At 38.8% G+C, this 25,218-nt stretch overlaps 1 protein-coding gene across 1 annotated transcript; it reads left to right on the top strand.

Moving 5' to 3' along the window:
• Positions 1 to 1,541: 1,541 nt before the first annotated feature.
• On the top strand, positions 1,542 to 24,799 carry LOC103052731 (putative lysosomal acid lipase/cholesteryl ester hydrolase). Its single transcript, XM_088131093.1, has 10 exons — positions 1,542 to 1,643; positions 3,463 to 3,580; positions 8,218 to 8,416; positions 9,565 to 9,674; positions 13,381 to 13,517; positions 15,860 to 16,006; positions 18,365 to 18,436; positions 20,931 to 20,996; positions 21,716 to 21,945; positions 24,520 to 24,799. The coding sequence occupies exons 1-10, from the start codon at positions 1,542 to 1,544 to the stop codon at positions 24,797 to 24,799; spliced, it is 1,461 nt and encodes a 486-aa protein (XP_087987219.1).
• The last annotated feature ends 419 nt before the right edge of the window (positions 24,800 to 25,218 follow it).

Below are 25,218 nucleotides of genomic sequence, written 5' to 3'. Positions count from 1 at the left end.
GGCTTCATTTTAAAAAGCATACCTGGAATTATAGACTGCTTGAATGTCCGTAGAATTCGCTTGCAGCCCATCTTACTAGGAAGCCACTCCATCAAGGGTAAGTCAATTGCACAGTAATGACATAGAAGTAAATGATTTAGGGAATAACATATTGCTTTCTTTGAACCCTACCATCCGCTGTTTAGTCTATTAAGGGTGAATTGTAGGTAAACCTGATCAGTTTGCAACATACGGCGGTTTTGATTTTGATTTTCAACCCTTCCGTGTCTCAAAGTTCTAAATCCAAAACAACATGTAGGCCGAAGCAAAAATCTTCTAAATGCATAATTCTTGGGAAAAAAAAAATCCTTGTTGCATAATACAGGTTCAGCTCAAACAATATCAGTCAGAACATGTCTGCTTTGAACATGAATTTAAAGCTTAGGCAAAAGACATTTTTTTTAATAGTATTTTATTAAGATTTTAAGATTACAAAGTTAAAAGTTAGAAATGAAAAAGAAAATTATACAAATTATAAAAAAAAGGAAAAGAAAAAGTGAAATAAAGTAAAAGAAAAAGAAAAAAAACATGCAAAATAGATAGCTTCCAATCTATCTCTGGTCTTAAGAATAATAAGAGTGTCGTAAGTGCTAGTTTTTAATGCATTAAGTAGGAATAATTCTTTGTCAAAACATATCCCATTACATTTATAATCTAATCTTCAAATCCCCATGTAAGCTTCGCCCCGCCTGCATTCTGCAAATAGTCCATCGCAAAAGACAACATTTAACAAAATTAAACTTGGTGCAGATTTACCTGAGGATAGGTAAACATAACATCTAATAATATTTGTTTGGCTATCTTACTTGGACTTTACTACACTGTTACACTTTATGCAGCATCTGTTCAGTGCTCAAGATCTCCTGGACAATAAACTAACAGGTAAGTTTCAGGCTTTTACAATTGGATTTAAGTTACTGTTTTTACAAGAACAGGTTGATTAATAATTCTGGCTAGGGATTATGGAGTTTAAGTCATTTAGAGGGCCAGGTTTCAGAATGATAACAACCCAGTACTTCCAAAAATAGGACAGCCAAAACACCTCTCTTCCTTTTCCACCATGCAAATGTATGTGGGGATTGGGGTGTGTGTTACGTTTTCCACATTCTGATATATTGAAGAGTTTAAAGAATATCAAACGTAGGAGACTTGATGTTGTTATCAAAACCAAGGTCTTCTCTTTGACTTCTTTTCCATTTATTTTAATAACATTTTCTTAACTACCTTTAAATTATGTTTGTACTGTAAATTATTTTTTTAAACAAAGAATACATTGCTTTTTTATTATTGTTACTCTTAGTGAGAATTGTAGACCAATTCATCTGGAAAGCATAAATCTAGGAAATACCAACTAGCAAATGTGGTCAAATGGTTCCAGCTGTTTAGATAATACAGCCAGGCTTTTGGGGAATGTATTCTAATGCTTCTCTAAAAAGATTCCTGAAGATATTCAGTCATTAAAATTATAACTTTAAAACATAGCTATTTTACACACAGGTGGGATGTGGCTGTTTCTGGTAATGGTATCCTTAATCCAGCAGACTACAAATTCAGAAGAATCTTTCAGCAGAAGACATTTGAATCCTGAAGGATTCATGACAATCGTAAGTTGTTTACATGAAACAAGTAGGTTGAATTCCTCCTCCTCCTCCTCCTCCTCCTCCCACAACAATATATGTACTAGACCCTCTCTAGAGGCGAATATGTGTAGCTCAGGGTCGAACTGTGGAGTCCTTGGGGTTCTTTGAGCTTGGTTCTTTTCTTGCAAATGTTTCATTACCTGGTTAGGTAACATCTTCAGTGCTAAAATGGGCTGGGGTTTCCTCTCTATTTATGTGCTCTGGCCTGCCTTGCCAGTGCTGGTAAGGGTGGGGGGTTTTGTTTTTCTCCTCTGGTAGTTCTTTGATTGGCATATGTTTGCTGCTTGATTGTGTGCCTGGTGGTGACCTTTGCTTATCTGGGTGATGATCGCTGGTGATGACTGCTGGTGATTGATTGCTGGTGAGGCGATCTTCTGGTCTTTTGTCTCTTTTGAATAGTATGTAGATGCTGTTAATCTCTATGCATCTGTTAATTAACAGTTAATCACCAGCAGTCATCACCCAGATAAGCAAAGGTCACCACCAGGCACACAATCAAGCAGCAAACTTATGCCAATCAAAGAACTACCAGAGGAGAAAAACAAAACCCCCCACCCTGCTTGATCATTCTTAAAAATGACTTGCTGTAATCTATTTGGTAACACTGCTGTTAAGATCATTGTATCAACAATAATCAATGAGTTTGGATGATAATTAGCACATTGAGTATGATTTTTACCTGTTTTGGTACAACTATAATATAAGACTGATTGAATGCCACAGATAAAATTCCCTAATCAAATATCTCACTATACAATTGACAAAGTTTTGGGACTAGAAGGTCTGTAAATGTTTTATACCACTCTACAGAGAATCCATCCAATCCTGGTGGTTTCCCATTTGCCATTTGGTGGATATTCTAAGTTGGTTTCACCCTGTCCAAATCCTCATAGCTTCCAGGCATCAGTTAGAGACTTATTGGGAGGCTATCGCTTCCAACCCACACTGTTTTAGCTCCAAGATTCCCAGTTTTAAACTGTTTGGTGATTGTCTGACTTAGGCATGCCAAGAGCATCATGTGAAGAACAGAAAAGTGGGCATCCAAACAGCATCATGCCTTTATCCATGTTGTTGCTTCATGTTGTGGTCATTTGATGGGCAATTTCTAAATACCTGTAGCAGTCAGTTGGAGCAAAGCTACCACCTGGTCTTCTGCTGGGAAAGCCAAAGGAGAGCCTGGGGTCAAGACATCTTAACTTTCACTGGGAGTGGGGAGAACCTCTAAGGTAGAAACTCATTTGTCCTGAAGCTCTACCATTCACAATGACGTTATTTCATCATAACACAACAGAGCCAGAACATGTTCAGCTTCACTACCCAATAGGGATGACAACATGTAATTACAAGAAAAAGAGCTATTCTAGGAATAATACAAGTGAGCAGAGCTCCCATTGCACCCTGAGGTGTTTGTCAGGATGACTCATTCCTAAGCAGTGACTTATCACACAAATTTTGGTAGTGTGCCTTAAACATCAGCAAATTATCAACAGATCAGCTACTACACCCACCAAATGCCAGTCATCTGTGCTGAGAGAGACAATCTAATCAGCCTGTTTGTGGAGGATCAAACATGCAGAGCAGGCATAGCTTTCAACTGTTCTGTATTTATAATTTCTGCATGTTCCTTCCTGATTAGTTTTTCCAGCACTGCTATCTCACTAAATGTGAAGATGAAGCCACAAAGGTATATGAACTAGAAATCTATTCAACTGACTGAACAGATGACATATCCCATAGGTATACACCTTAGATGTTGAGCAAGAGTTTATTATTTCATTTGCAGGCTGAAATCATCGAATATTGGGGATATCCCAGTGAAGAGTATGAAGCTCTGACTGATGATGGCTATTACCTTCAGCTAAACAGAATTCCTTATGGAAAACACTCTCCGGGGAATGCAGGTAGGTCTGTAGTGTAACATTTTCACCCTTGGATAGCTTACATACTATACATATAGTCTTTCAAGTGATCATGAAAATCTCACTGTGCCTTATGGGGAGGGAAGTATAAATGTGTTCCCCTTTTCAGTTTTGACTGGAAAAGACCTTCTGCAGGATTTGTTTTTTAAGCCATAGATGCTTGGCTTATATAATATATTACCTTTCTACAAATAATTGTGTGGCTATTAGTGGTATATTAAGATGGGTGGTTCAGTCCGGGATGCCCTTGAACTTGTTCAGCCGAAGAAGTGATAAGTTTCTCTGTAATGTGAGCTCTGCCTTGGGTTGGTAGGCCCTTCTGGCTCCTGCAGGTTCCTGTGTGGCTGCATTCAGGAGGTAATTAATGCTTATCTGAGGGAGAGAGTTCTGCCCCTTGCCTTGAAAAAAGCTTGGCGATCTCTCTTTTAAAGGGGCCATTCCTTAATCCAGCTGTACTTGATAAGTTTCACTTAGTCTCCAACCTTAGCCTAGTCTCCAAGTGTAGGAAAAGTTGTTAAGAGAGTGATAGGGAGGCTGTTACAGAGGATCCTAGGGGAAGTGAATTATCTTCATTACTTTCAATCTTGCTCATGGGACAGAAACAGCATTGATCATTCTAATGAATGGGATGGGAGTGGTGTATCACTCCTGGTCCTTAGACTCCTTGGTGGCATTTAATACAATCAATCATGGTAACTTCCTAAACTACCATCAAAGACTGGAAATAGTAAGCATTACTTTGTCGTTATTCTACTTCTACCTAAGCGGGTAGTTCCAGGTGGTAGTCATGAGGGGAGAGCAGTAAAGCCTTTGGGTACTCCAATTTGGAATACTGAAAGGTTTGATTTCTCTCCTAAAATATTTAACGGTCGGTTTTTATTTACAGCCCAAAGACCCAAAAGTAAGTTGCAAATATATTCTAGACTTGGTTTTAGATAAAACAGTTTAACAAATAAAATATTTACTAAATATTACATGATTCACTTTTGGAAATTAATTTCCAGGGCTTTCAGTGCTCCCTCTGTTCCAGATTGCTGTATACCATCCAAAACCTGGAAAAAATATTTTAAATCAATGTTTCAGAGCAGGACCAACCTCTCATAAATATAGCAAATAACATAAGACTAAATTTGCTTACCCGTCCACAGTGGGAACCAGTGCTAGAGGAATAGATGATTGACCTTATATCAGAAGTAAACTCTGGGAAGGCTCCTGGCCAGGACAATATACCCACTGAATGCCTTAAACAAAATCTAGATTGGTGGGGCCCTGCATTATTTGCCCTATTCACTGCAATAGATAGCTCTGTCAGGCCTAGCCCAAGGAACTCCAAGAGACCATGCAAATTCAGTCCAGCTATGTTTATTAGCTACAACCTCTAGCAAGAATATTCCCAGACTAAAACCCCAGTTCCCAAAGTCCTCCAGCCACAACAGTGTGAATTCCTCAGGAAGGTGCTTGTCTCATCCTTCTGTTCCTCCCACTTGGTTCCAGGGAGCTAAGAAAATGCTTACCTGCCTGAGCTTGGCCTTCATAATTCCATTCCATCACAGCTCTGAGGTAATTCCCTCAGGCTGGAATAGGGCTATAGTAGTCCCCCTATCTAAGAAGAGAGATATAGAAAACCCTGCCAATTATAGTCCGTTCAGTTTGCTATCAGTCCTGGGAAAACTTTATACAAGACATTTAAAGGGAAAATTAACTTCTTACTTTATGGAGCATTCTGTTTTAACAAATGCTCAGGCTGCTTTTAGAAAAGACAGATCAAGAATTGATCAGTATTTTGGATTAGCCTATCTAGCTACTATATTTTCCTGAAAGGTAAACGTTTTGCTGCTTTTATAGATTTTAAAGCCGCTTTTGACTCTATTACCAGAACCAAACTTTGGACTAAATTAGAAAGTGTGGTTCCTGACAGGTGTCTTGCATACCTAATACAGGCACTATAAGAAAATAGTTAGTATTTAATGTAATGCAAGTTAGATGTAACAGAAATGGTTCACTTACAGACAACATTACAATGAATAAGGGAGTGAGACAAGGTTGCATTCTGGCCCCTACACTATTTAACATCTATCTCAATGATCTGGAGACCACATTACTTCAGGCTGAGGCCCATTACCCATCATTAACCAAAAGGAAAATGTGTGCCTTGTTATATGCAGATGATGCTGTTCTTCTTTCACATGCTAGATTGGGCCTGAAACACCTACTTGAGGTACTAGTTAAGTATTGCCAAGAAAATCAATTATAAATTAACTATGACAAAACTAAAATTTTGGTTTTTGAAAAAAAAGTTAAAAAGTATGGTACATCTAGAAAGTTCAAGATCATATAATAACTCAAGTAGAGAATTTTAGTTATCTGGTCATTTTATTTAACCATGCTTTAACCTGGCAACATCATTGTAAGGCAATACTTCTGAAAGCAAAATCTACTATGACGGTCTTGCTCTGATATTTTTATTCAAAAGGAGGAAGCTTTGTTCCTGAAGCAATGCAAGTTTTTAATGCCAAAATTGCATCTCAAATTTTATATGGAGCTCCAATTCGGATCACATTTGCTAATGATCACATAGCACAATTGCAGGCAAAATTTTTAAGATGTCTTTTAAGTGTCCCAAGCCGTGTTCCAAATTCTGTTATTCTCTTGGAAACTGGGCAATGCTGCTGAAAACAAAGGGTTGGTTAGGCACTATGAAGTTTTGGATGCAAATATGTGTTTTTAAAAATAAGGAAGGATTGCTTCAGGAAATTCCAAACGAATCCTTTGCAAATATCTGACTTAAATAAGTGACTCAAAAGATAAGTCAGATTGGCATTGATCCTGATTATTTATTTTCCAGGGGTATGTCATCAGCATTTAATTGTATCAAACAAAGGTGATGGGATAATTCGGTACAGGAATTAATTGCTAAAGCCAAAGTGTCGTGTTCACCTGTAACTTTTGGAATTAATTACAAATATATTTTTCAACAAATATTTGAAAAGCTTATATTTAACTAAATACAGAATAGCCTTTTCCAAAGCCAGATTAAATGTATTGCCATCAAAAGTGCTATGTGGTGGATTTCAAAAAATTCCCATCTCTCAAAGATTTTGCCCCTGTAATGGTACTGATCCTGAAACGGTGGATTATATTTTATTGTATTGTGAATTTCATAACAGTCTTTGGCAGGAGGTTATCTGGCTGATTTTAAAATCTAAACTAGGAGGAGATATTTCTGAGTATGTAAAAAACTTACTTGCAGATGAAAATCCTGAGATTACGGTGGCAACAGCCAGATTTTTAACTATGGCTATAAAAACAAGGTTTTTAGTAACAAATCAGTGAGTTGGGGCTTTAAATCTATCATGTAATATGTATTAAATATTTTATTTGTTAAACTATAAATAATCTAGTGCCAAGTCTAGATTATATTTGTAACTTGCTTTTGGGCCTTTAGGCTCTAAATAAAAACTAACAAACTGAAATATATTATTTAATAGCTTTTGGAAAATGCGAGAGATTTTCTGTCAGTTTGGAGTCATGTGTTTCACTTTGCTGATGACGCCCAGGTGTACATTGTTACCCCAGGGTTAGAGTTGGTGAGGTTTTGAATTGGTACCTGGCGGCTGTGGGGGACTAGATTAAAACTCAAGCTCAGATTAAACCCTACCAATAATCAGAACTGCTGTCTTGTGGCTAGCTTATGGCCATCCATCCACTTTGAGCCTGGTAGTCGGTCTTGATGGGGCCAAGCTCCCCCTGAAGAGCTGGTCCATGCCTTCTGCATCTTCCTGCTTCTACCTCACATGGGTAGGAAAAGCAGGTGTAAGCCCTGGCCAAGGAGTGTCTTCAGCAGCAGTTAGCCCAGCAGTCCCAGCACTACATGGACTGGGAAACCTTTGCGACCGGGATCGTGTTCACTGGACAAACTGAACACTGTGTGGTGTACCTCTGAACACAGTTGGAAGCTGGAATTGGTGCAGAATGGGGTAGCCAGACTGCTAGTTAGCGCGACCTGCTACAGTAAGATTACACTGATGATAAAGTTGTTGCACAGGCTACCCGAGTGATTTTGGCTCCTAGAGTGATTTTAGGCAATTACACAAGTACATTATAGTTCTATCAATCCTCTTATGTTACTTTATTTTTAATCTGCTGGATTGTTATGCAATTTTATTGCTGTTCATTGACCAGAGTTCTTTCAGTTGGGGTAGTTGACAAATATTGTTAAAGAAGTATCAGAGGTTGTTTAGTAGCACAAGGAAGGTTCTGCAGACATCTCGATATGAAGGGCAAACCGTGGTTTGCAGTGTGTGTGGCCATGTACTTGGCACCTGCTCAGAATACCTTAAAGCAGCTGCATCTGTTCCTGGGTTCCTGTGGCTGCCCTTGCAGATCCTGGGGAGATTAGCATTTGGTATAGAGTGCCCTTGACAAATGCCACATGTGTCCAGGTTATATTTTGCCCTTTAAATCCAGGTCTCTGCACAAACCTAATGTAAGTGTGAGGCTAGAAAGGTGACTAAACAAGGCAAAGTGCATTTACTCAAATAATATACTGTTTCTGGAGGAGCATGGGATTGTACTTACAGATAATACAATAAATGATGTCTTCTTGGTTTCTTTTGCAGGGCCTAGACCAATCGTTTTATTGGTACATGGTTTTATGGCCGAAGGGAGATGTTGGATTGCAAATCTTCCTAGCAACAGCCTGGGATTTTTTCTGGCAGATGCTGGCTATGATGTCTGGATAATAAATAACAGAGGAACCATTTGGTCTAGAAGACACCAGGAGTTTTCGATTGACCAGCAAGAATTCTGGGAATTCAGGTAAATTCCAAGCAGAGTTGATAGTGAAAACATTAGGTCAAAATCTATCCATTTGTTAGGAAAGAGTGTTTTAAGGGTTTATATAAATTAAGAAAAAATATTTCCATATTACATAGAACAATTTTAAAATGGATACAATAAAGATTTATTCAAAAAACAGTGTCACAAAGCGGAAATACAGAAAAATAGAAAATAGATTACCAATTGCAATAACTATTCTGAAATATATGAAGTGATTTGGCATCACGTTCTCAGCTCTGAAATATTTTGTTTAACCACATAAATTTCCATTCTAGTTTTCTTCATTAAAAACCTTTGGGTTTTCTTGGCAAAAAATATGAATTTTGAATACAGAATGTAGGGAGAAAAAAGATATGCCAATTTCAATCTGTTTAAGGGATTATCATTATCATGGGTTACTGAAGCTTTTGAATATGAAATTAAGGTTAGACTAAGGTTGTTTGATAATCAAGACATGTAGGATAGGGAAAAATTATTTCATATATTTCATGTACATAGCCATTTTATCACATTATCACATGACTAAAATAATCTTCTAATTCCTTCTGCAATCAGTCATATGCTACGTAAAAAGAAGTAGAATTAAAGTCATATAAGGTGTCACTGAACAACATGGAATGGTGGACTTAGAAAACAGGGATGGGCAGAAGGAACATTCATTTTAAACGAGGAGTCAGGTAGGTGTGCTGATTCCCATGTTGTGGATCATTGAACTGTAAGTGACAGCCTCTCACAAAAAAAAAAAAAAATTAAGCTTGTGGGCCAAAAGGAAAGCTAGAAATGTGATCACCCTAGCTGTGGAAATTATTACATTTCACCAGGAAACTAACAAGTTCCCTTCTGTAAATAATTCAGAGCCATACTATCCCTTAAGGGCTGCAACCAGGGTCCAGCCATAAATTCCTGTTGAAATTTCCAATTTCTAAAATGTCTCATTGTAAACCACTGTCACCATCACAATACTTTGAGTTATTATTTTTTTTAAATGGGGAAGAGTACATTCTCTCTGTGTTAGTAGGGTTTGAAGAACTTCTAAGGCCTTGATCAGTGGTCCTTGACCAAGTGCTTCGACGCTAATGTCCAGAGATAATAACATAGGTGTGTTTTGTATGTATTTTGTGTTACAGTTTTCACGAAATGGCAATTTATGATATACCAGCAACAATAAACTTCATCCTACAGAAAACAAAACAAGACTGTTTGTATTATATTGGCCATTCCCAAGGAGCAGCATTAGGTAAGTTAGGGATATAGTCTTGGTGTAACTTTATAAGAAAACTGTTTTCTCTTTCTACCAACCAAGGATCCACCACTCCTTCTTCAACTGGGATGAGCAAATGCAAGAAAATGACTACAGTATGTACTTTTGCATGTTTTTGTGCACATCATCTTACACCCAGCATTCTACATCTCTGTTGTAGAGATCTATGATAGATGTCTTCAACATCTATCAAGGTTAAGAGCCATTAACAGATATCCTCTATGAGGATGTTGGTCAATGATTTATAAATGCCATTTGAGCCAATACAGAGCGGGGCTAGATTTCATGGAGGTGTACCAGTTTGCCTGAATGCAGCAAAGCACTTTGCTTACATTGGGTCACTTTGCTTCTACCAAGGTCAATCAGCTTCAAATGGCTACTTCACTTTCTGTATATTTGCTGAAGCTAGTTGTGGCAAGTGCAATCCAGCAGCCGGTTTTCAGTTTGAGGAGCTACCTCCCATCAGATACTAAGTACGAATATCTCCTTTGGGGATTTGCAATATGCAGTATTATGAGCTCGCTGGCAGGTCTTTCACCATCAGATAGGGCTCTAAGGTGGGACCTTTCCAGAGCAGTTACCTGGCCCCTTTGTCTCTTTTTCTCCACTTAACTTTTTCCAGTCCTAAAACTTCTTATGGCCTTTGCTTTTCTAACATTCTTCTTCCTGAACCACTGCTGTTTTTAACTCTTCTCCTGTGGGTCTCTAAGCTATGGGAGCTGGTTCAGAGAGTGATGGTAAAGTTGGAAACCATTTCCAAAATATTCTTGCGGCAGCAAGTGGCGCCCTTCTCAAAACCAATAAGAATGTTCTCCCTTGTATCCAAAGGAAGGGAGTGTCATAACATTGCCCCCATAATTTATTTATATTTAGACTTCTTATTTGAAAGATGAATACCCATCAGAATTCTTGCATACTAGTATAATCTAATAAATCTTGCTGAGTTGTGAGCTGGGAGAGTTCTTCTTAGAATTAACTGTTTCCAGGCTTGACAACTACTGGAGAAGTTTCTGACGTTAATTCTCGCAGATCATTACTCCTACTAGGGAAGAAACTTGCTCTGAATCCTTAAAGCCAGACCACGGTGAATGATCCCCTTGAAACACCATTGACAACTGAACATATCACCAACACTGTATTATCAGATAAGAATCTAGTGGATCTTCATCAGAAAAAATCTGATGCCTAGATTAGCTATCAAGCAGTCACCCAGCCGACAGAGCAATTAGGACAACTTCAGTCACCACCGCCTGCCACTGCTCCTGCATTGGCAGCTTCTCAGGTTGCTGCAGTCTGGCTCCTTTTCTCACCAGGTTCTTTACCAGGTAGGTATGATTGGGTTCCAGAGGCATTCCAAGCTTTCACTATTCATCCTGAGTAATCTATTTCCTTGAGATCCACTGATGTCATATGCTGTAATAACAGCAACAACTTGGAAAGCTTATATCCTGCAATGATACTTTTAACTCCATCAAACAACAACATCTGCCTATCCCAGGTCTTTGGGAAGGACTCGATAGATGGATAAAAATGCCAAATCCAGTCTTAACATCTGGCAGACTGTGAGACCAGCCATAACAACAAATATAACAACTTTTTTAATTAACTGTGAAGCTATATCAGAATGACAAAGAGACAACAATAATCTTGTCGTTCAACGAGATGGGCAGTGACAAATTCGGTATATAAATAAATAAACAAACAAACACACCAACAAACAAACCATACACAGCAAAATGAATAAAAGGCAGAACTAAAGAAAGCAATATTCATATTTCTGCTTCATCCCTACAATTTACCCCAACCACATCCAAATATGCAGTTCTCAACTATTCAGATAAAAGGCCATATGATAAGTAATATTTGGGTTCTGGCCACACATATTGTTCAAATGTATGAATCGCAATGGGCCATTTGCCTAAGGTATGGTCCAAAATACTGATCTCTCTCTTTACTGTACAACTGGCATTCAAATAATATATGTTCTGTATCCTCTGTTTCTGGAGCATGACAAATACATGTACCTTCATGGCAAGGAACTTGGCTAAACCTTCCATATTTAACCATTGTATCCAGCTGCTCAAATCTCACCCAGGTAAATACCCTCCTGAGATGCTTGGGAATTTCTCCATTTAAATCTATAGAACTAGTCAGTTCTATCAAACACAGTTTGGGGAGTCTACCAGTTTCCATAGAGTTAATTCTCCACCAGTAATTTATGGCCTAATTTTTGACAAGGAACAAAGTCTATAAATTTCCAGCTCAGCTCTAACTGCAGCAGCTGAGGTCCTATTATCCACACCCAAAATTCTCTTCAGCAGCTGTGATTGTTTGCTCTAGTAATGGCACTTCTTTTAAGCCCCAAAATTCAGCTCCATGTAAGAGCCTACGGTTAACTTTGGCTATATACACCTTAATAATTAGACTAAGGAATCTGAATAAGAGTAATTTTCTCATTTTAACAATGAATTCATATGTGTCCTCACTCTGAATGAGCTTCTTTGATGATGAGGGAGCCAAGAACAAGTCTCAGAGAAGACTATTCCTAAATGAGGAAATGTGTTAACTTGCTCTATTAGCTCTCCCTGTAATAGCCATCTGTGGCTATTATGTCTTTTTCCAAACTCCACAATCTTTGAGTTTCATTTATTAATAATGAGATCATTATCATGATAGTAGGAGCCAAGCCTCCTTAACAACCTATGCCACCCAACTTGCAAATATGATAATAAAACCATATCATAAGCATATAGCAAAGTATGCTATCTGCGTGTTGCAATGTGTGTTGAGTCCCTTAGGCATATGTACTTTAGGATCCTTCGTTAGTCCTGGTAAGTCAGTGACGTATAGATTAAACAGCAGGATTGTAAGTATGAACTTACAACTCCTTTGTAAGTATTGATCCTACTTGTCATGTCTCTGTTGACCCCAAACTGGACTCTTAAACAGGTATTTTTGTAAATTGATACTTATTTTTTGAGGATGTCAATTATCTCCATACCATTTCTCTGTTAATTTTGTCAAATGCTACACTAAAGCCTATAAAGCAGCAAACAATTGCCTCAGTTTGCTATTTAGTACAGGTAGTCCACACGTAACAACCACAGTTGGGACCAGGAACTTTGTTGCTAAACAACACAATCTTTAAGCAAGATATCACGTGACCGCGATGGATTTACAACGTCACTTTTCCCTGTGGTAATTAAACAAATTTCCATGGTCATTAAGTGAGACATCATATGACCGCGACTTGTGATTTCACTGCTGGCTTTTCCATTGACTGTGCTTGTCGGAAGCTGGTTGTGATGTGAGAATGACCTTGGAAGATGGGGAGAACAGATGTTCTCTATGGATATAGAATTGGTGGAATCAGTTGGTGAGGCCTTTCTGAGGAAAAAAAGGCATATTCAAGAGTACTTCATTCAGCGCACTGAAGATTCATTTTCATCTAAGTGTTTCTCCCCTTTATCAAGTATGTCAGGTAGAGGCATTAAATTAAAACAGAGAGTGAGGGAGACAGAAAGGGAGAAATTCCTTAAGAGTTCATATGGGGGGGGGGGGGAAATTTCTCAAAAGGAGGGATAAGTTTCAGGCTAGCACTAAAAGTAAGCAGAAGTTAAAGTTATAGCAATCATGCAAACTTACAGTTTTAACTCCTTCCTTCCTTCTTTCTTTTTTGCAGGTTTTGTTGCTTTTTCAGTCCTGCCCTACCTCTCTGAGAGAATAAAGCTCTTTATAGGCCTCACACCTGTCTACTCCCTGGAAGGTATGAGGGGGACATTAGGTGTACTTGGAAGAATTCCTGTTGGACTCAGAAGAGTAGGTATTTATTCATTTGCTCTATTTGCATGCTCTCCATCTCTAGCCTAGGTTATTTAACTGCATGATTTTAACCCCCCAAATCCTGTACAGGTAATCCCCAGTTTAAGAATGAGTGCCATTCCCAAGCTCTGTCCTTCAGTTGAATTTTTATGTAAGCCGGTATTTATGTGTAAATACTGTTGTGTCATGCAGCAAATTATAAATTGTTATTTAACTGGAATCATTGTTGTATTTAATTTCAATTTTACTACAGTAGGCTCTGTTCTTAACTATCAGTAATCCTCAAACCAGGCGTCCTTAACCCAGGAACTACCTGTATGTCATGCTGTATGTCAGGTTTATTGTTCATTAACAATACTGATTAACAGTAATAAAACAGATTGAATATTTGGGAAGTATGTGATGAAAGATTTCTTGTCAATTGGAAAACAGATTGCCCACAAATTCTGCAGAGTTTCTTCATCCCAGATGGAAATAATTCTTTTTTTGAACTTAATCAATAAGATATATGTCAGCTGCATCTCACTCAAAGAGTTATTTACAATAAAAACAAGAATAAATACTAATTAAAATGCAATCAAAGAGTGTTCTTAAATAAATAATATATTCTAAGGAATAGATGGTAAATGAAAAGTTATTAGTCTACTGAAAACATTTAGATTGGTTGGAGGAAGAGAGCTTCCTAACTGAAGAACAGCAGCTTGGTGATACAACAGAGACGGATTCTCTCTCACTTGATTGAGAAGTACGCTCAGCCACAAAAAGTAGCTCTTTGTCCCCTGGTTGTTGATTTTAAGCATATCTTTGATTCTTTTTCCACAGAAATTCTTTGGAAGAAATTAAAAGTTTCTACCATCGATAAATGATTCTTCACCCTAATATATGCACCATATAAAGATACCAATCTGAGGGTGAGATGTATCACAGCTGGACATCTCTCAGACACAGTGATAACCAGCAAGGGGATTAAATAAGGTTGCATTCTGGCTGCATTACTCTTATATATTATATCAACACAATGGCTAGTACCCTTAACAACAGAAATTTTCATCCCCCTAAGCCAGATAATAGACCTGTATCTATACTGTTTCTTGCAGACGGTTCAGTTCGATTATCAAAAATGCTGACAGGTCTCAGGAGGGCCATGGGATCTCTGGCCCATTTCTGCAAAGAACATTCATTACAGATCAATCATGAAAAAACAAAGGCATTGCAATTTTAAAAGATTGCATTGGACTCTTGATTGTAATGGTATGTGGGAAAGACCTTGGGAGACTGGGCAAAGAGACGCTGCCAAGGGAATGGTCAGATAAGAGACCGCGTAGCTCACAAGTAAATAGCGGGCAGGCAAGATGCTCAGAAGAGACACTCCCTAATTTCTCAGCCTGTATAGGAGACGGCAGGGAGGATTGTATTTTCGGACTTGCAAGATTGATGTCAGCCTTCCAGGGCAAACCAGATAGGAATCAGAACCAGATGAGCTAATTCTACTTTATTGTAAGACTACAATGACAGAATCTTGCAATTTTGTAAAATCTCTCTGCTCGGGGGGGGAGGGGGAGGCAAAGGTGCAATTGCCTACAGAATTCAACTGCTTCCCCCCCCCCCCCCCCCTTGCAGAACAGACAGATTGGAGAAGGGATTTCAGGAGAGTACTGTAAGCTGTTGGCATAGCACACCCGTGGCTCCCAGCCCCGGTTTGCCAATGCAGTTGCTTTGCTTTCAATGTTTACAAGACCGTAAGCAGTCACTCCAGCTTTCCAAAGGGCGGGAGAGTGGTTAGGAAGCAAACAAAAGCCAACGGTCTGAAACTGAGTGCTCTTGTCTCTTTCCAGCCAGAAAGCGCAGTCTCAGTCACATGATTTCCCACTTAGCAACTGCTTCATTTAGGGGCAGAGTTGCTGGTCCCAATGAGTGTCATTAAGCGAGGACTACCTGAACGTGACTCTGGGCAGCTTACTCTTGAAACAGAATAAAAACAATAAAAATCAGCCAGAATTAAAAACAACAAAAATAACATCATGTTTTTCTTCCTGTTTAGAAGTAGTCATTCCCAAATTGGTTGCAATGAAATGCAAAATTCTACTGAATTTCTATTGAAATGTATAGAATTTGTGAATTCTACAGTGTGAAATTGTAGAAATGTGTGAAAAAGGATCGTATGGAGGGAATCTGGAGAAGGACTTCCAATGATACCTTTAATATGGGGAAGGTAAAGTACATGTTGGAAGAGGAAGAATGTGCTTGGAATTGCAAAGTTTTTTCTGATCACATTAGGCAGAATTACATAAGTGTGATTTAAAAATCACCCATATTCATGGGCCATTTTTATTTTACAGCTAATATGGGGCACTAAAGAACTTTCCTTTGTGAGTGAGAGACAAAAGACCGCCCTGACCTATGCATGCAGCTATCCAGTGATTGACCAGCTTTGCCTCCAAAACATTTTCCTTACAGGAGGATATAATGAGAAAAACCTAAATACAGTAAGTAAGCTCTATTTTTATTTAAACTTTCTACAAAGGAGGTAGGTGTCAGCTATATGAGGTAGACCAGATCAGGAAACCACAGTCCACAGGAAGACTAGAACTATACTTTAACAGCAGTGTTTCTCAACCTTTGTGGCTTTAAGATGTGTGGACTTCAACTCCCATAATTCAAGGTTGAGAAACACTGCTTTAGCAGAATCTTGGAGGTCTGCCTGTGTTTTCCCTTCCACCCATTTATACCCCATAGAGTCAAGGAGGGTGTGGGGAATTAGACTGAGTCACTTTCTCATACGTGCATCTTTCCTCTGCACTTACTCTTTTTCTAACAGCTTCTGGCTGCTTTCTCCAATGTCATCATCATGGCTCCTTACAAGAGAGGAAGAAATAGAAACATTAATCTAGGATATTTGCATCTTCTATTTTAAAGATATCCTTCCTCCACCCATACAAGTAGGCCTTGTTTAGCGATCACAATTGGGACCTGCCAACTGCCCGTTAAGCAAAGCAGTCACTAAGTGAAACCGTGACTGTGCTTACAATCTTGCTATAGTTTTTCTTTGCTTACTTGTTCATCACCGTCATAAATGTGAAAGGTCACTAAATGAGTTAGTTGCTAAACAAGGACTATGTGTGTTTATATTTGCTCAGTCTAATGACTAGAGCACAGAATCTTGAAACAGATGGTTTCAGGCAATCAGTCTCCTTAGAACATTAACTAAGCAAAGATGGAGGGAAAATGAATTCTTCCTGTGGTTATGTTTGCAATAGCAAAATTGTGTAAATGTCTAGAGAGGCTGTCTTCAAAGAAAAGTTGACATCATAGACCAAAAAATTATAGTGTTGGTTGAAGGGGCCAATAAGGTAATAGGTAGCGATGAAGGAGTAGGAGCCAAACTCGTTGCCTCCTTCAACAGTAGTAAAATATATTGCATTAAGTTCAGTGTTTGAAAGTTGCCAGCTTATTTACATGTAGAAGTGGGAGACTTCACTAAATATTCTCTCAGGATAAAGGGAAATTAATGGGGCTGTGCCAAGAGTAGATTCAGAGATTGAATTCAATGAAGAGTTGTACAAACCAACCATTCAAGGCCAAGGGCCTGATCTGGATCACTGTATCAAATATGAATGGCCCTGAATGGATTCAGAAGTGCTATAGCTTTTCTGCTATCAGCCATTGCAATTTCTATTCCATATACTGAAAACACCAAAGAGAATCGAATGATGTAATTGGTTCTCTCCAGCCAATCAGACTTATCATCTCATTTATAAGAGCCAGTATTTCTCCCCCTAAAGAATCCTGTGATGGTTTCATCTAAAAGTTAGCAATTGGCCTAAAGCTAACCATTGAAATTCCTGACTCAAGTTGAACCTGATCTTCCCTCAGCAGAGCCTACAGCCAGGGGTGACACAACTGGAAGCTAAGGGAGCTAAGATAGTTTGCACAATTATGCAATCAAAGTCCTACCCCTTTGTAAGTATATGCAACGTCATGTACTTACCACCCCAACACAGATACAGTCACACCCTCCATCTTGGCCCCCCGGCCCCCCACTGCTAATGGCCCTGCCTGCAGTACTGTGAGATAGAAGGGAGACGTCATCATTAACCCAAATTTATCTGTCAGCTGAGGGCAACTTGAGCAGATTTTCCCCTTGTCTGGTCCAAAACCTAAATAATTACACTACACATGTTCTTCTACAGACAACATTTCATGAAATTGTAAGACCAATCAATTATAGGATGTTATTTTTGTTTCTGGTTGATCCTCTGTTGCTAAAACGGATAACCACTTATATAGGCTTAATGCATCAAGTTTGCAAACCCTCTCCAACCCTCCCAAAAATGGGGAAAAAAGGGGGGGGGGGAGGTCTGGTGACTCCTGGATGCAGAAAGGTTCCCTGCACCTGATCTGCAATTTCCCATGAATGTAATAAGTTTAGTGTAATTAATATATTCCTCCAGTAAACAGTTTACCAGTCTGATTCATCTCTACATATCCATTGCTTGTTAGGTATAAAAGTTACTGAGTGTATATTGAGTTAGAAACAAGAGCCAAAGTCGATGTATAGGCCCTCAGGTGAGTATCACAAACTCAGGGTTTGGTGGAGGAAAAAATTATTGTGAACATTTGGGGAGGCCTTTTGAAAGGCATATCACTTACTCACATATTACTTCAGCAGTGTTTTCCTGTTGTTTGCAGTTGTGTGGAACTTATTTCTGAAAATTGGGGTATGAGGAAGTGGGGTAGGGAGACAGACTTTTGTTCCTTTGTTTGTTTTTTACAACAATGTAACAATAAACAATCCTTTCATATATTCCCTCATTCTAAAAATGTAAATTCCTTTTGTTTTTCAGAGTCGGGCGGATGTATATACTGCAATCTTTCCTGATTATACATCTACAAAAACCTTGGATCACTGGAGCCAGGTAGAGTGTGATTTTAGTTTGTTAGCTATTTTCTCAGCAAATCAAGATTGAGATGTCAGTGTTTTATGTTTAACTAAATGGTTGGTATGAGTGAAAAACACGTGACAACCAGGGGTTTTGTTTATTTGTTTGTTTGTTTTTTGGCCATGGAGTTTGAACATTTTTTTACTTGTCTGCTTTTTTAAAAAAATGTCTTGTGGTATAGTGTCCCCCTTACCCCATTGTGGGCTTCCTTGGTCCAGGAACATGTCTGTCTAAGAGTCCTGCTACAAGTTGTTTAGTCGTTAAGTCGTGTCCGACTCTTCGTGACCCCATCAACCATATTGCGCCAGGCCTTCCGGTCCTTCACTGCCTCCCTGAGTTGGCTCAGTTTCATCCTCATTCCTTCAGTGATGCTATCTAACCATCTCATCCTCTGCCGTCCTCTTCTCCTTTTGCCTTCAATCTTTCCCAGCATCAGGGTCTTCTTCAAAGAGATCTCTCTTCGCATTAGGTGACTAAAGTATCTGAGCTTGAGCTTCATTATCAATCCTTCCAATGAGCAATCAGGGTTGATTTCCTTATCATACCTGAGTGGTCTAGTGGTTTTTCCTACATTCTTCAATTTAAGCCTAAATTTTGCAGTAAGAAGCTCATGATCTGAGCCACAGTCAGCTCCTGGTCTTGTTTTTGCTGTCTGTATAGAGCTTCTCCATCTTTGGCTGCAAAGTATATAATCAATCTGGTTTCGGTATTGACCATCTGGTGATGTCCTCGTGTAGAGTCGTCTCTTGTGTTGTTGGAAAAGAGTGTTTGCTATGACTAGCTTGTTCTCTTGACAGAACTCTATTAGCCTTTGCCCTGCTTCATTTTGTACTCCAAGGCCAAACTTGCCTGTTATTCCGATTACTCCTTGACTTCCTACTTTAGCATTCCAATCCCCTATGATGAAAAGGACATCTTTTTTTGGTGCTAGTTCTAGAAGGTGTTGTAGGTCATCATAGAAGCGGTCAGCCTCAGCTTCTTCACCATCAGTGGTTGGGGCATAGACTTGGATGACTGTGATATTGAATGGTTTGCCTTGGATACGCACTGAGATCATTCTGTCGTTTTTGAGGTTGTACCCCATTACTGCCTTTCCCACTCTCTTATTGACTATGAGTGCAACTCCATTTCTTCTAAGGGTTTCTTGCCCACAGTAGTAGATATAATGGTCACCTGAATTAAATTCACCCATTCCCGTCCATTTCAATTCGCTGATTCCCAAGATGTCGATGTTCAGTCTTGTCATCTCATGTTTGACCACATCCAGCTTGCCTTGGTTCATAGATCTTACATTCCAGGTACCTATATAATATTGTTCTTTACAGCATCGGACCTTCTTTTCGCTTCCAGATACATCCACAGCTGAACGTCCTTTCGGCTTTGGCCCAGCCGCTTCACTCTTTCTGGAGCTACTTGGAATTGCCCTCCGCTCTTCCCCAGTAGCATATTGGACACCTTCCGACCTGAGGGGCTCATCTTCCGGCGTCATATCTTTTAGCCTTTTAACACTGTCCATGGGGTTTTCTTGGCAAGGATACTGGAGTGGGTTGCCATTTCCTTCTCCAGTGGACCACATTTTGTCAGAACTCTCTGTCATGACCTGTCCATCCTAGGTGGCCCTGCGTGGTATAGCTCATGGCTTCACTGAGTTACGCAAGCCCCTTCGCCATGACAAGGCAGTGATCCATGAAGGGGCCTGCTACAAGACAGAATATCAAATATCCAATTGCTTGATATTGGACTTAAAAACAAAACTAAATTGATGCCAGTGCAATGCCTCCACTCAGGGAAATCCACTTCTAATGCTTTCCTAGAAAATCCAATTAAGATTATAGCATGACCACCTCATTATTATGGAAGTGGTTTTCCTATTAGCTCTTTTCAAATGATTTTTGCCGAAATTTAATCTTGGAGTGTGATTTCCATACTGGCCTCAAGGAACTATTGTTCATTGGCCACATTTCTGTCACCATTAAAAATAAATAAAAATAAATATTATTAAATCCAGACTGTTTTGAAACATATGGCTCCATCTTCTCGTTTTTAAAATAAAAATACATTTCCAAAATCTAGGAGGAACTCGTTTCCTGAAACCATTTTTTTACTATACCTAGCACCCAAATGAAAGTCTGTTCAGTACCAGTCTAGGATATTCCTCATCTCCCAAGGAGTTTTATTTTTGATTTTAAGATTTCACATTACATTTGGGTTAGTTCCTTTTATGAGTTTTATATGATTAATGCTTTAAAATTTATTCTTTCTGTTACTCATTTAGTAAATAAAAAATAGTAAAATAGTAAATAGTAAATATTTTACTATCTTTCACTATCTTTACTAGTTTACTTTTTTAAAGAACTTTGTAATCTTGCTATACAATTCCAGATGGAAAAAATTGTCTATACTCCTGTACATCTATTAAGATTTCCAAACTAATTTTTACATTGTGAATAATGTTTTCATTTCCTTTTAGGTTTTGCGTTCTGTGGAATTTAAATATTATGACTATGGTTATAAGAACATGGAAATATACAACATGGTAAGAAAAAGTATGATGGTGATAGGGATTTGACAATTCTTTTAAATTGCTATTTTTTCCAGGTAATTGACAGTAAAATGCTAACATGTTAAGGTCTGTTAAGACTGAGGTAAGCCCTCAATAATCAATCAACAAATCAATCAATCAATCTCACACACACTCAATGAAAAAAATAATGATGCCATGTTTCTCTAGGACAGCCCTCAGGTCTTCCCTAGTAAATGATTTTCCAGTCTAGTTAAACTTCAATGTCCTCAGAGAGAATCAGACACTTTCCCATGGCTCAGTTAATATCAGGATAACATTTGTCATCTCAATTGATGATCGCTCTCCTTCCTCTATAGTCCTGCAGCCAGATGTCTTAATTTTGGAGGTTAGCTTTCCCTCAGCCTATGAAATTAAGACACCATCATCTGGACGCAAGACTATAGAGGAAAGAGATGGAAAGCTATTTGTATTAATAGCTATTAACTATTAAGCAAAGCTATTAGTTAAATCCTCTTGGCATTGCTGCCCTTCCCCTTTCTGGATGCCATTAGTTGGCAGTGAGTCACCAACCTGTCGTAGCCCTGCTGTGATTGGCAGATAACTTTGACAGGCAACTACACTATGGGTTTAACCAGGTGTCAAAATTCCATGAACCCATTAGACAACTTCACTGCACAATGGGGTTGATTCCCAAATCACATTCTTTTATTTTCTCCTCTTTTCATCCACAGACAACACCTCCATTTTATAAAATTGAAGATGTTAGTGTGCCAGTAGCTGTGTGGAGTGGAGGAAAAGATATTGCTGCAACCAGAAGTAATATTGAATCACTGGTTACTCGAATCACTCATTTAGTTTTCTATAAGGATATACCTGATTGGGAACATGCTGATCCTATCTTTGGTCTGGATGCTCCCCAACGCTTGTATCCTGACGTGCTTGAATTGATGCAGAAGTACAAGTATTAATATCAGGGTTGGAGTCTCTGGAAAAAGCAACAACTCAGTCACTTTCCTGTACCTTGAAATCCTAGAATCTAGCTTTCAAATTAAGTGAGGCTATTGGAGTCTAGCGTTTGAATTAAGTGAGATTATTAAGAAACGCAATTATACATACCCTTTCCATAATTTCCAACATTAAAGTAAATATGTCAGGTTTTCTATTATTTGTCTAGTTCACTACTTTGCCTGATTGCTTATTTATACAGAAATCCAAGTAAATCAAAGTTTCCTGACCTGGTTGGCTGATATATTATTCCATAGTAGCTTTGAAGAAATCTCAGATTATATCTGATTTTTTTCCTCAAATGATTTATTCTGCTGTACTCAGTGTGACTGAGCCAAACCACTTGTTGTAGGAAAAGAGTTTTTTAGACTAGGTTTCTTTTATTTCATTTTTCTAGTTAAATTGGGCAGTTTAAGCACAGATAATAACTGTAAGAAGGATGCTTTAGACTGCTTTACTGTATTTCATTAAGAAGGGTAAAACATGGGTCTGCCAATATAGATGCTGGACAACATTAGGCATTTTTAACATTCAAATTCTCTGCGTTAGATGCTTTGCTAATATTGTTATGTCTTGCAATCCATGACTATATATTTTCAGGATTAATTCTGACCCATTTTATATTATACTCTATAGACTAACGTTTTCGACAGTATCGCTTTGTTTCTATTTCTGTACTGAGTGTCCTGTTGGACTGTTGTACATGCATTTCTATATGCATTTGAAACCACCCACACATATGAGCTGGAGCTTGTGTTGTGAAGGCACAACGCTGCTATTTCTTCATTTTGACAAAAGTCTCCCATTCTGCAGATGCCTCTGAAGAAAACAATTAAAAAGTCCCAGGCTTGGTCTCGGTCCCTCTAGTCCTTGTCACTGGCCATATTTTATCTCCTGGGTGCAGATTCAAATCCAAACGACTGCCAGAAATATATAGGACATCACATCTAATATCAATAAAATATGTAAAGAGCTTTCTTGAGATATGGATAGAGGGGAGTCCTTAAACCTCAGCCTTTGGGGGAAAGTGAATGCTTGCAAAATGAATGTTATTCCCAGGTTAATTTATATTCTGAGAGGAATTCCTTTTCAAATATCTGGAAAATATTTTCAGAAAATAAATTCTTTATTTAGAATTTATGTTATGCGGTTCTTCGATTCTCAGAATATCTTTACAGAAAATGCAACTACCAATTAATGAAGGAGGATTTGGTTTTCCAAATCTGGAGCTGTATCATCAAGCTTACCTATTGTCAAGTATTAAATACTGGAAGCCAATAGCTGGTGTTAATTTTCCGATTTGGGCAACACTGGAATATGCTATGGAATGGAGTGTCTAATAAAAAAAGATTCGATCCTTTTTCCCATGCCAAATTGACTTTATGGGGAGACCCAAGATTAAAAATTGGGGAAAAAATGGTGATATGAAAAAGCTAGATAGAAGCAGAGATATTGACTTTGGACCAACTGATAGATGATGAAGATGAATTTTTAACATATGCTGTGTTAAAAGATAAACATCATCTGTATTGGATGTATCCCAATGGCAATATTTACAGCTACAACATCTGTTAACAACACTGTTTGCACCAGCAGCATTTTCCGCTTCTGAGACATCCTAGATACTAGAACAACTAGTTAAATCGTTTAGAACTAAAAAGCCTACTATTAGCTTTTGTAGATATTTGTTATCATTAAATCAGTTTGATATGCAGATGTTAAGAAATGAGTGGAATAAAGAATTAGAGGTTCACATATTGCCTAGACAACTGGAAAGCATCTTAACTTCTATAGCAAGAGTGTCAGTGGACTTCAACTTATGACGACCAAAAACAATAGTTAGAATTTATTGGACTCCACTTCGTTTGTATAAAAAAAGACTGAATAAGACAGAATTCTGTTGAAGATGTAATAAGGATAATGCTTTTTTAAAAGGCAGGTTTTACAATGTCCTATACTTACTAAGTTTTGGGAGAAAGTAGTGGACTCCTATACAAATATAACTGTGAGACAAAAGCTGAAATTTTCAGAGGACAATATTCTTTTGAACTATATACCTAGTACATGGAATTTGACATCCAGACAACCTAAATGGATTCTCCATGCCCTTACTGTGGCCGAAAGACTGATATTGCAGCATTAGATATCATGTTATGAAAGATAAATAAATGTATGGCCCCATTTATTCAATGGATTGAAAACCGGATTGCACTTGCCACTAATGAGTGGATTGCCCGAGACACAGTCTTTGTATGGACAAGTATAATGAAATATGGGAAAGTGCGACATCACATGACTGCATCACTTAGCAACGACAATCCAGGCGGTCCTGGTTTCCATCATAACCCCAAGACGCACCGGTCGTTAGGTGAGGACCCATCCCAATCCAAGCCATTGCCAGTTTGCTCCTTCCCAGCCCAGAGCTTCAGTAACACAAGTTGACTCCTCTTCAACTCCCCCCACCTGCCTATCTGCCCCCATCTCTGACCTTTTGGCCACCCTGCACAACAGCTCTGTTTGGTGGTGGCAGCGGCGGCAGCAGCACTGGGGCTGAATTAGAGGCCCGGGGCCTTCTGCAGTTGTCCCTGTCCCCAGGCCTCTACTTCATTCCCAGCGCAGTCAACACCACTTGTGAGGAGTGCCGCCTCAAGCCCCATACCATGGCATATCTCAGTGGCAGCAACGGTGCTGGGGCTGACGTAGAGGCCTGGGGCAGTGGCAGCCGGCTGAGACTGCTAAAGGCCCTGAGCCTCTACAGACCTCTCCCAATCCTAGTGTATGGAGATGATGCAGTTCTTCTCCCCCTGTAGGTATGAAGGTCCCCTGGCATCCAACGGTGAAGTGGAACAATTGGTCCTTAATTATGAAAAATTCTAACTTTTTGTTTTCTCCAATAAAAGACAAAAGCACCAGGGGATAATTGATTCTCATGAACTTGAGCAAGCTAAATGATTTAAATGTCTGGGCATGATCTTTCAGGCTTTTAGGAAATTAACAGCTCAGGTTAATTTTGTCACTTCTACAATCAAGCTTCCTTAGATTTCTGTTCGGTTCTCCAAAATCTGTCCCTAATGCAATCTTGAGGCTTTAAGCTAATGTTCCAAGCAGTAAGGCCCAGGCTTGGAGCAGGATTTTAGCTTCATGCCTCAGAATCATGTTTCTTACTGGGCTGTTACCTCTGCAGTTGACAGACAGCGACGAATCGTGCTGGTATCAAACTTCTGTTGAG

This window comes from Python bivittatus, unplaced genomic scaffold (assembly GCF_059951505.1).
Source record: "Python bivittatus isolate LINGU-HERP-01145 unplaced genomic scaffold, Pbiv_v1 ctg000870_np1212, whole genome shotgun sequence".
In the NCBI taxonomy this organism is placed as follows: domain Eukaryota; kingdom Metazoa; phylum Chordata; class Lepidosauria; order Squamata; family Pythonidae; genus Python; species Python bivittatus.
This window is presented reverse-complemented; position numbering and strand designations above follow the sequence as displayed.

Coding starts and splice junctions, on each gene's coding strand:
- LOC103052731 (XM_088131093.1), top strand. CDS start 1,542: ATGTGGCTGTTTCTGGTAATGGTATCCTTAATCCAGCAGACTACAAAT. Junction 8,417..9,564: donor CAAGAATTCTGGGAATTCAG/GTAAATTCCAAG, acceptor TTTGTGTTACAG/TTTTCACGAAATGGCAATTT. Junction 20,997..21,715: donor ACATGGAAATATACAACATG/GTAAGAAAAAGT, acceptor TTTCATCCACAG/ACAACACCTCCATTTTATAA.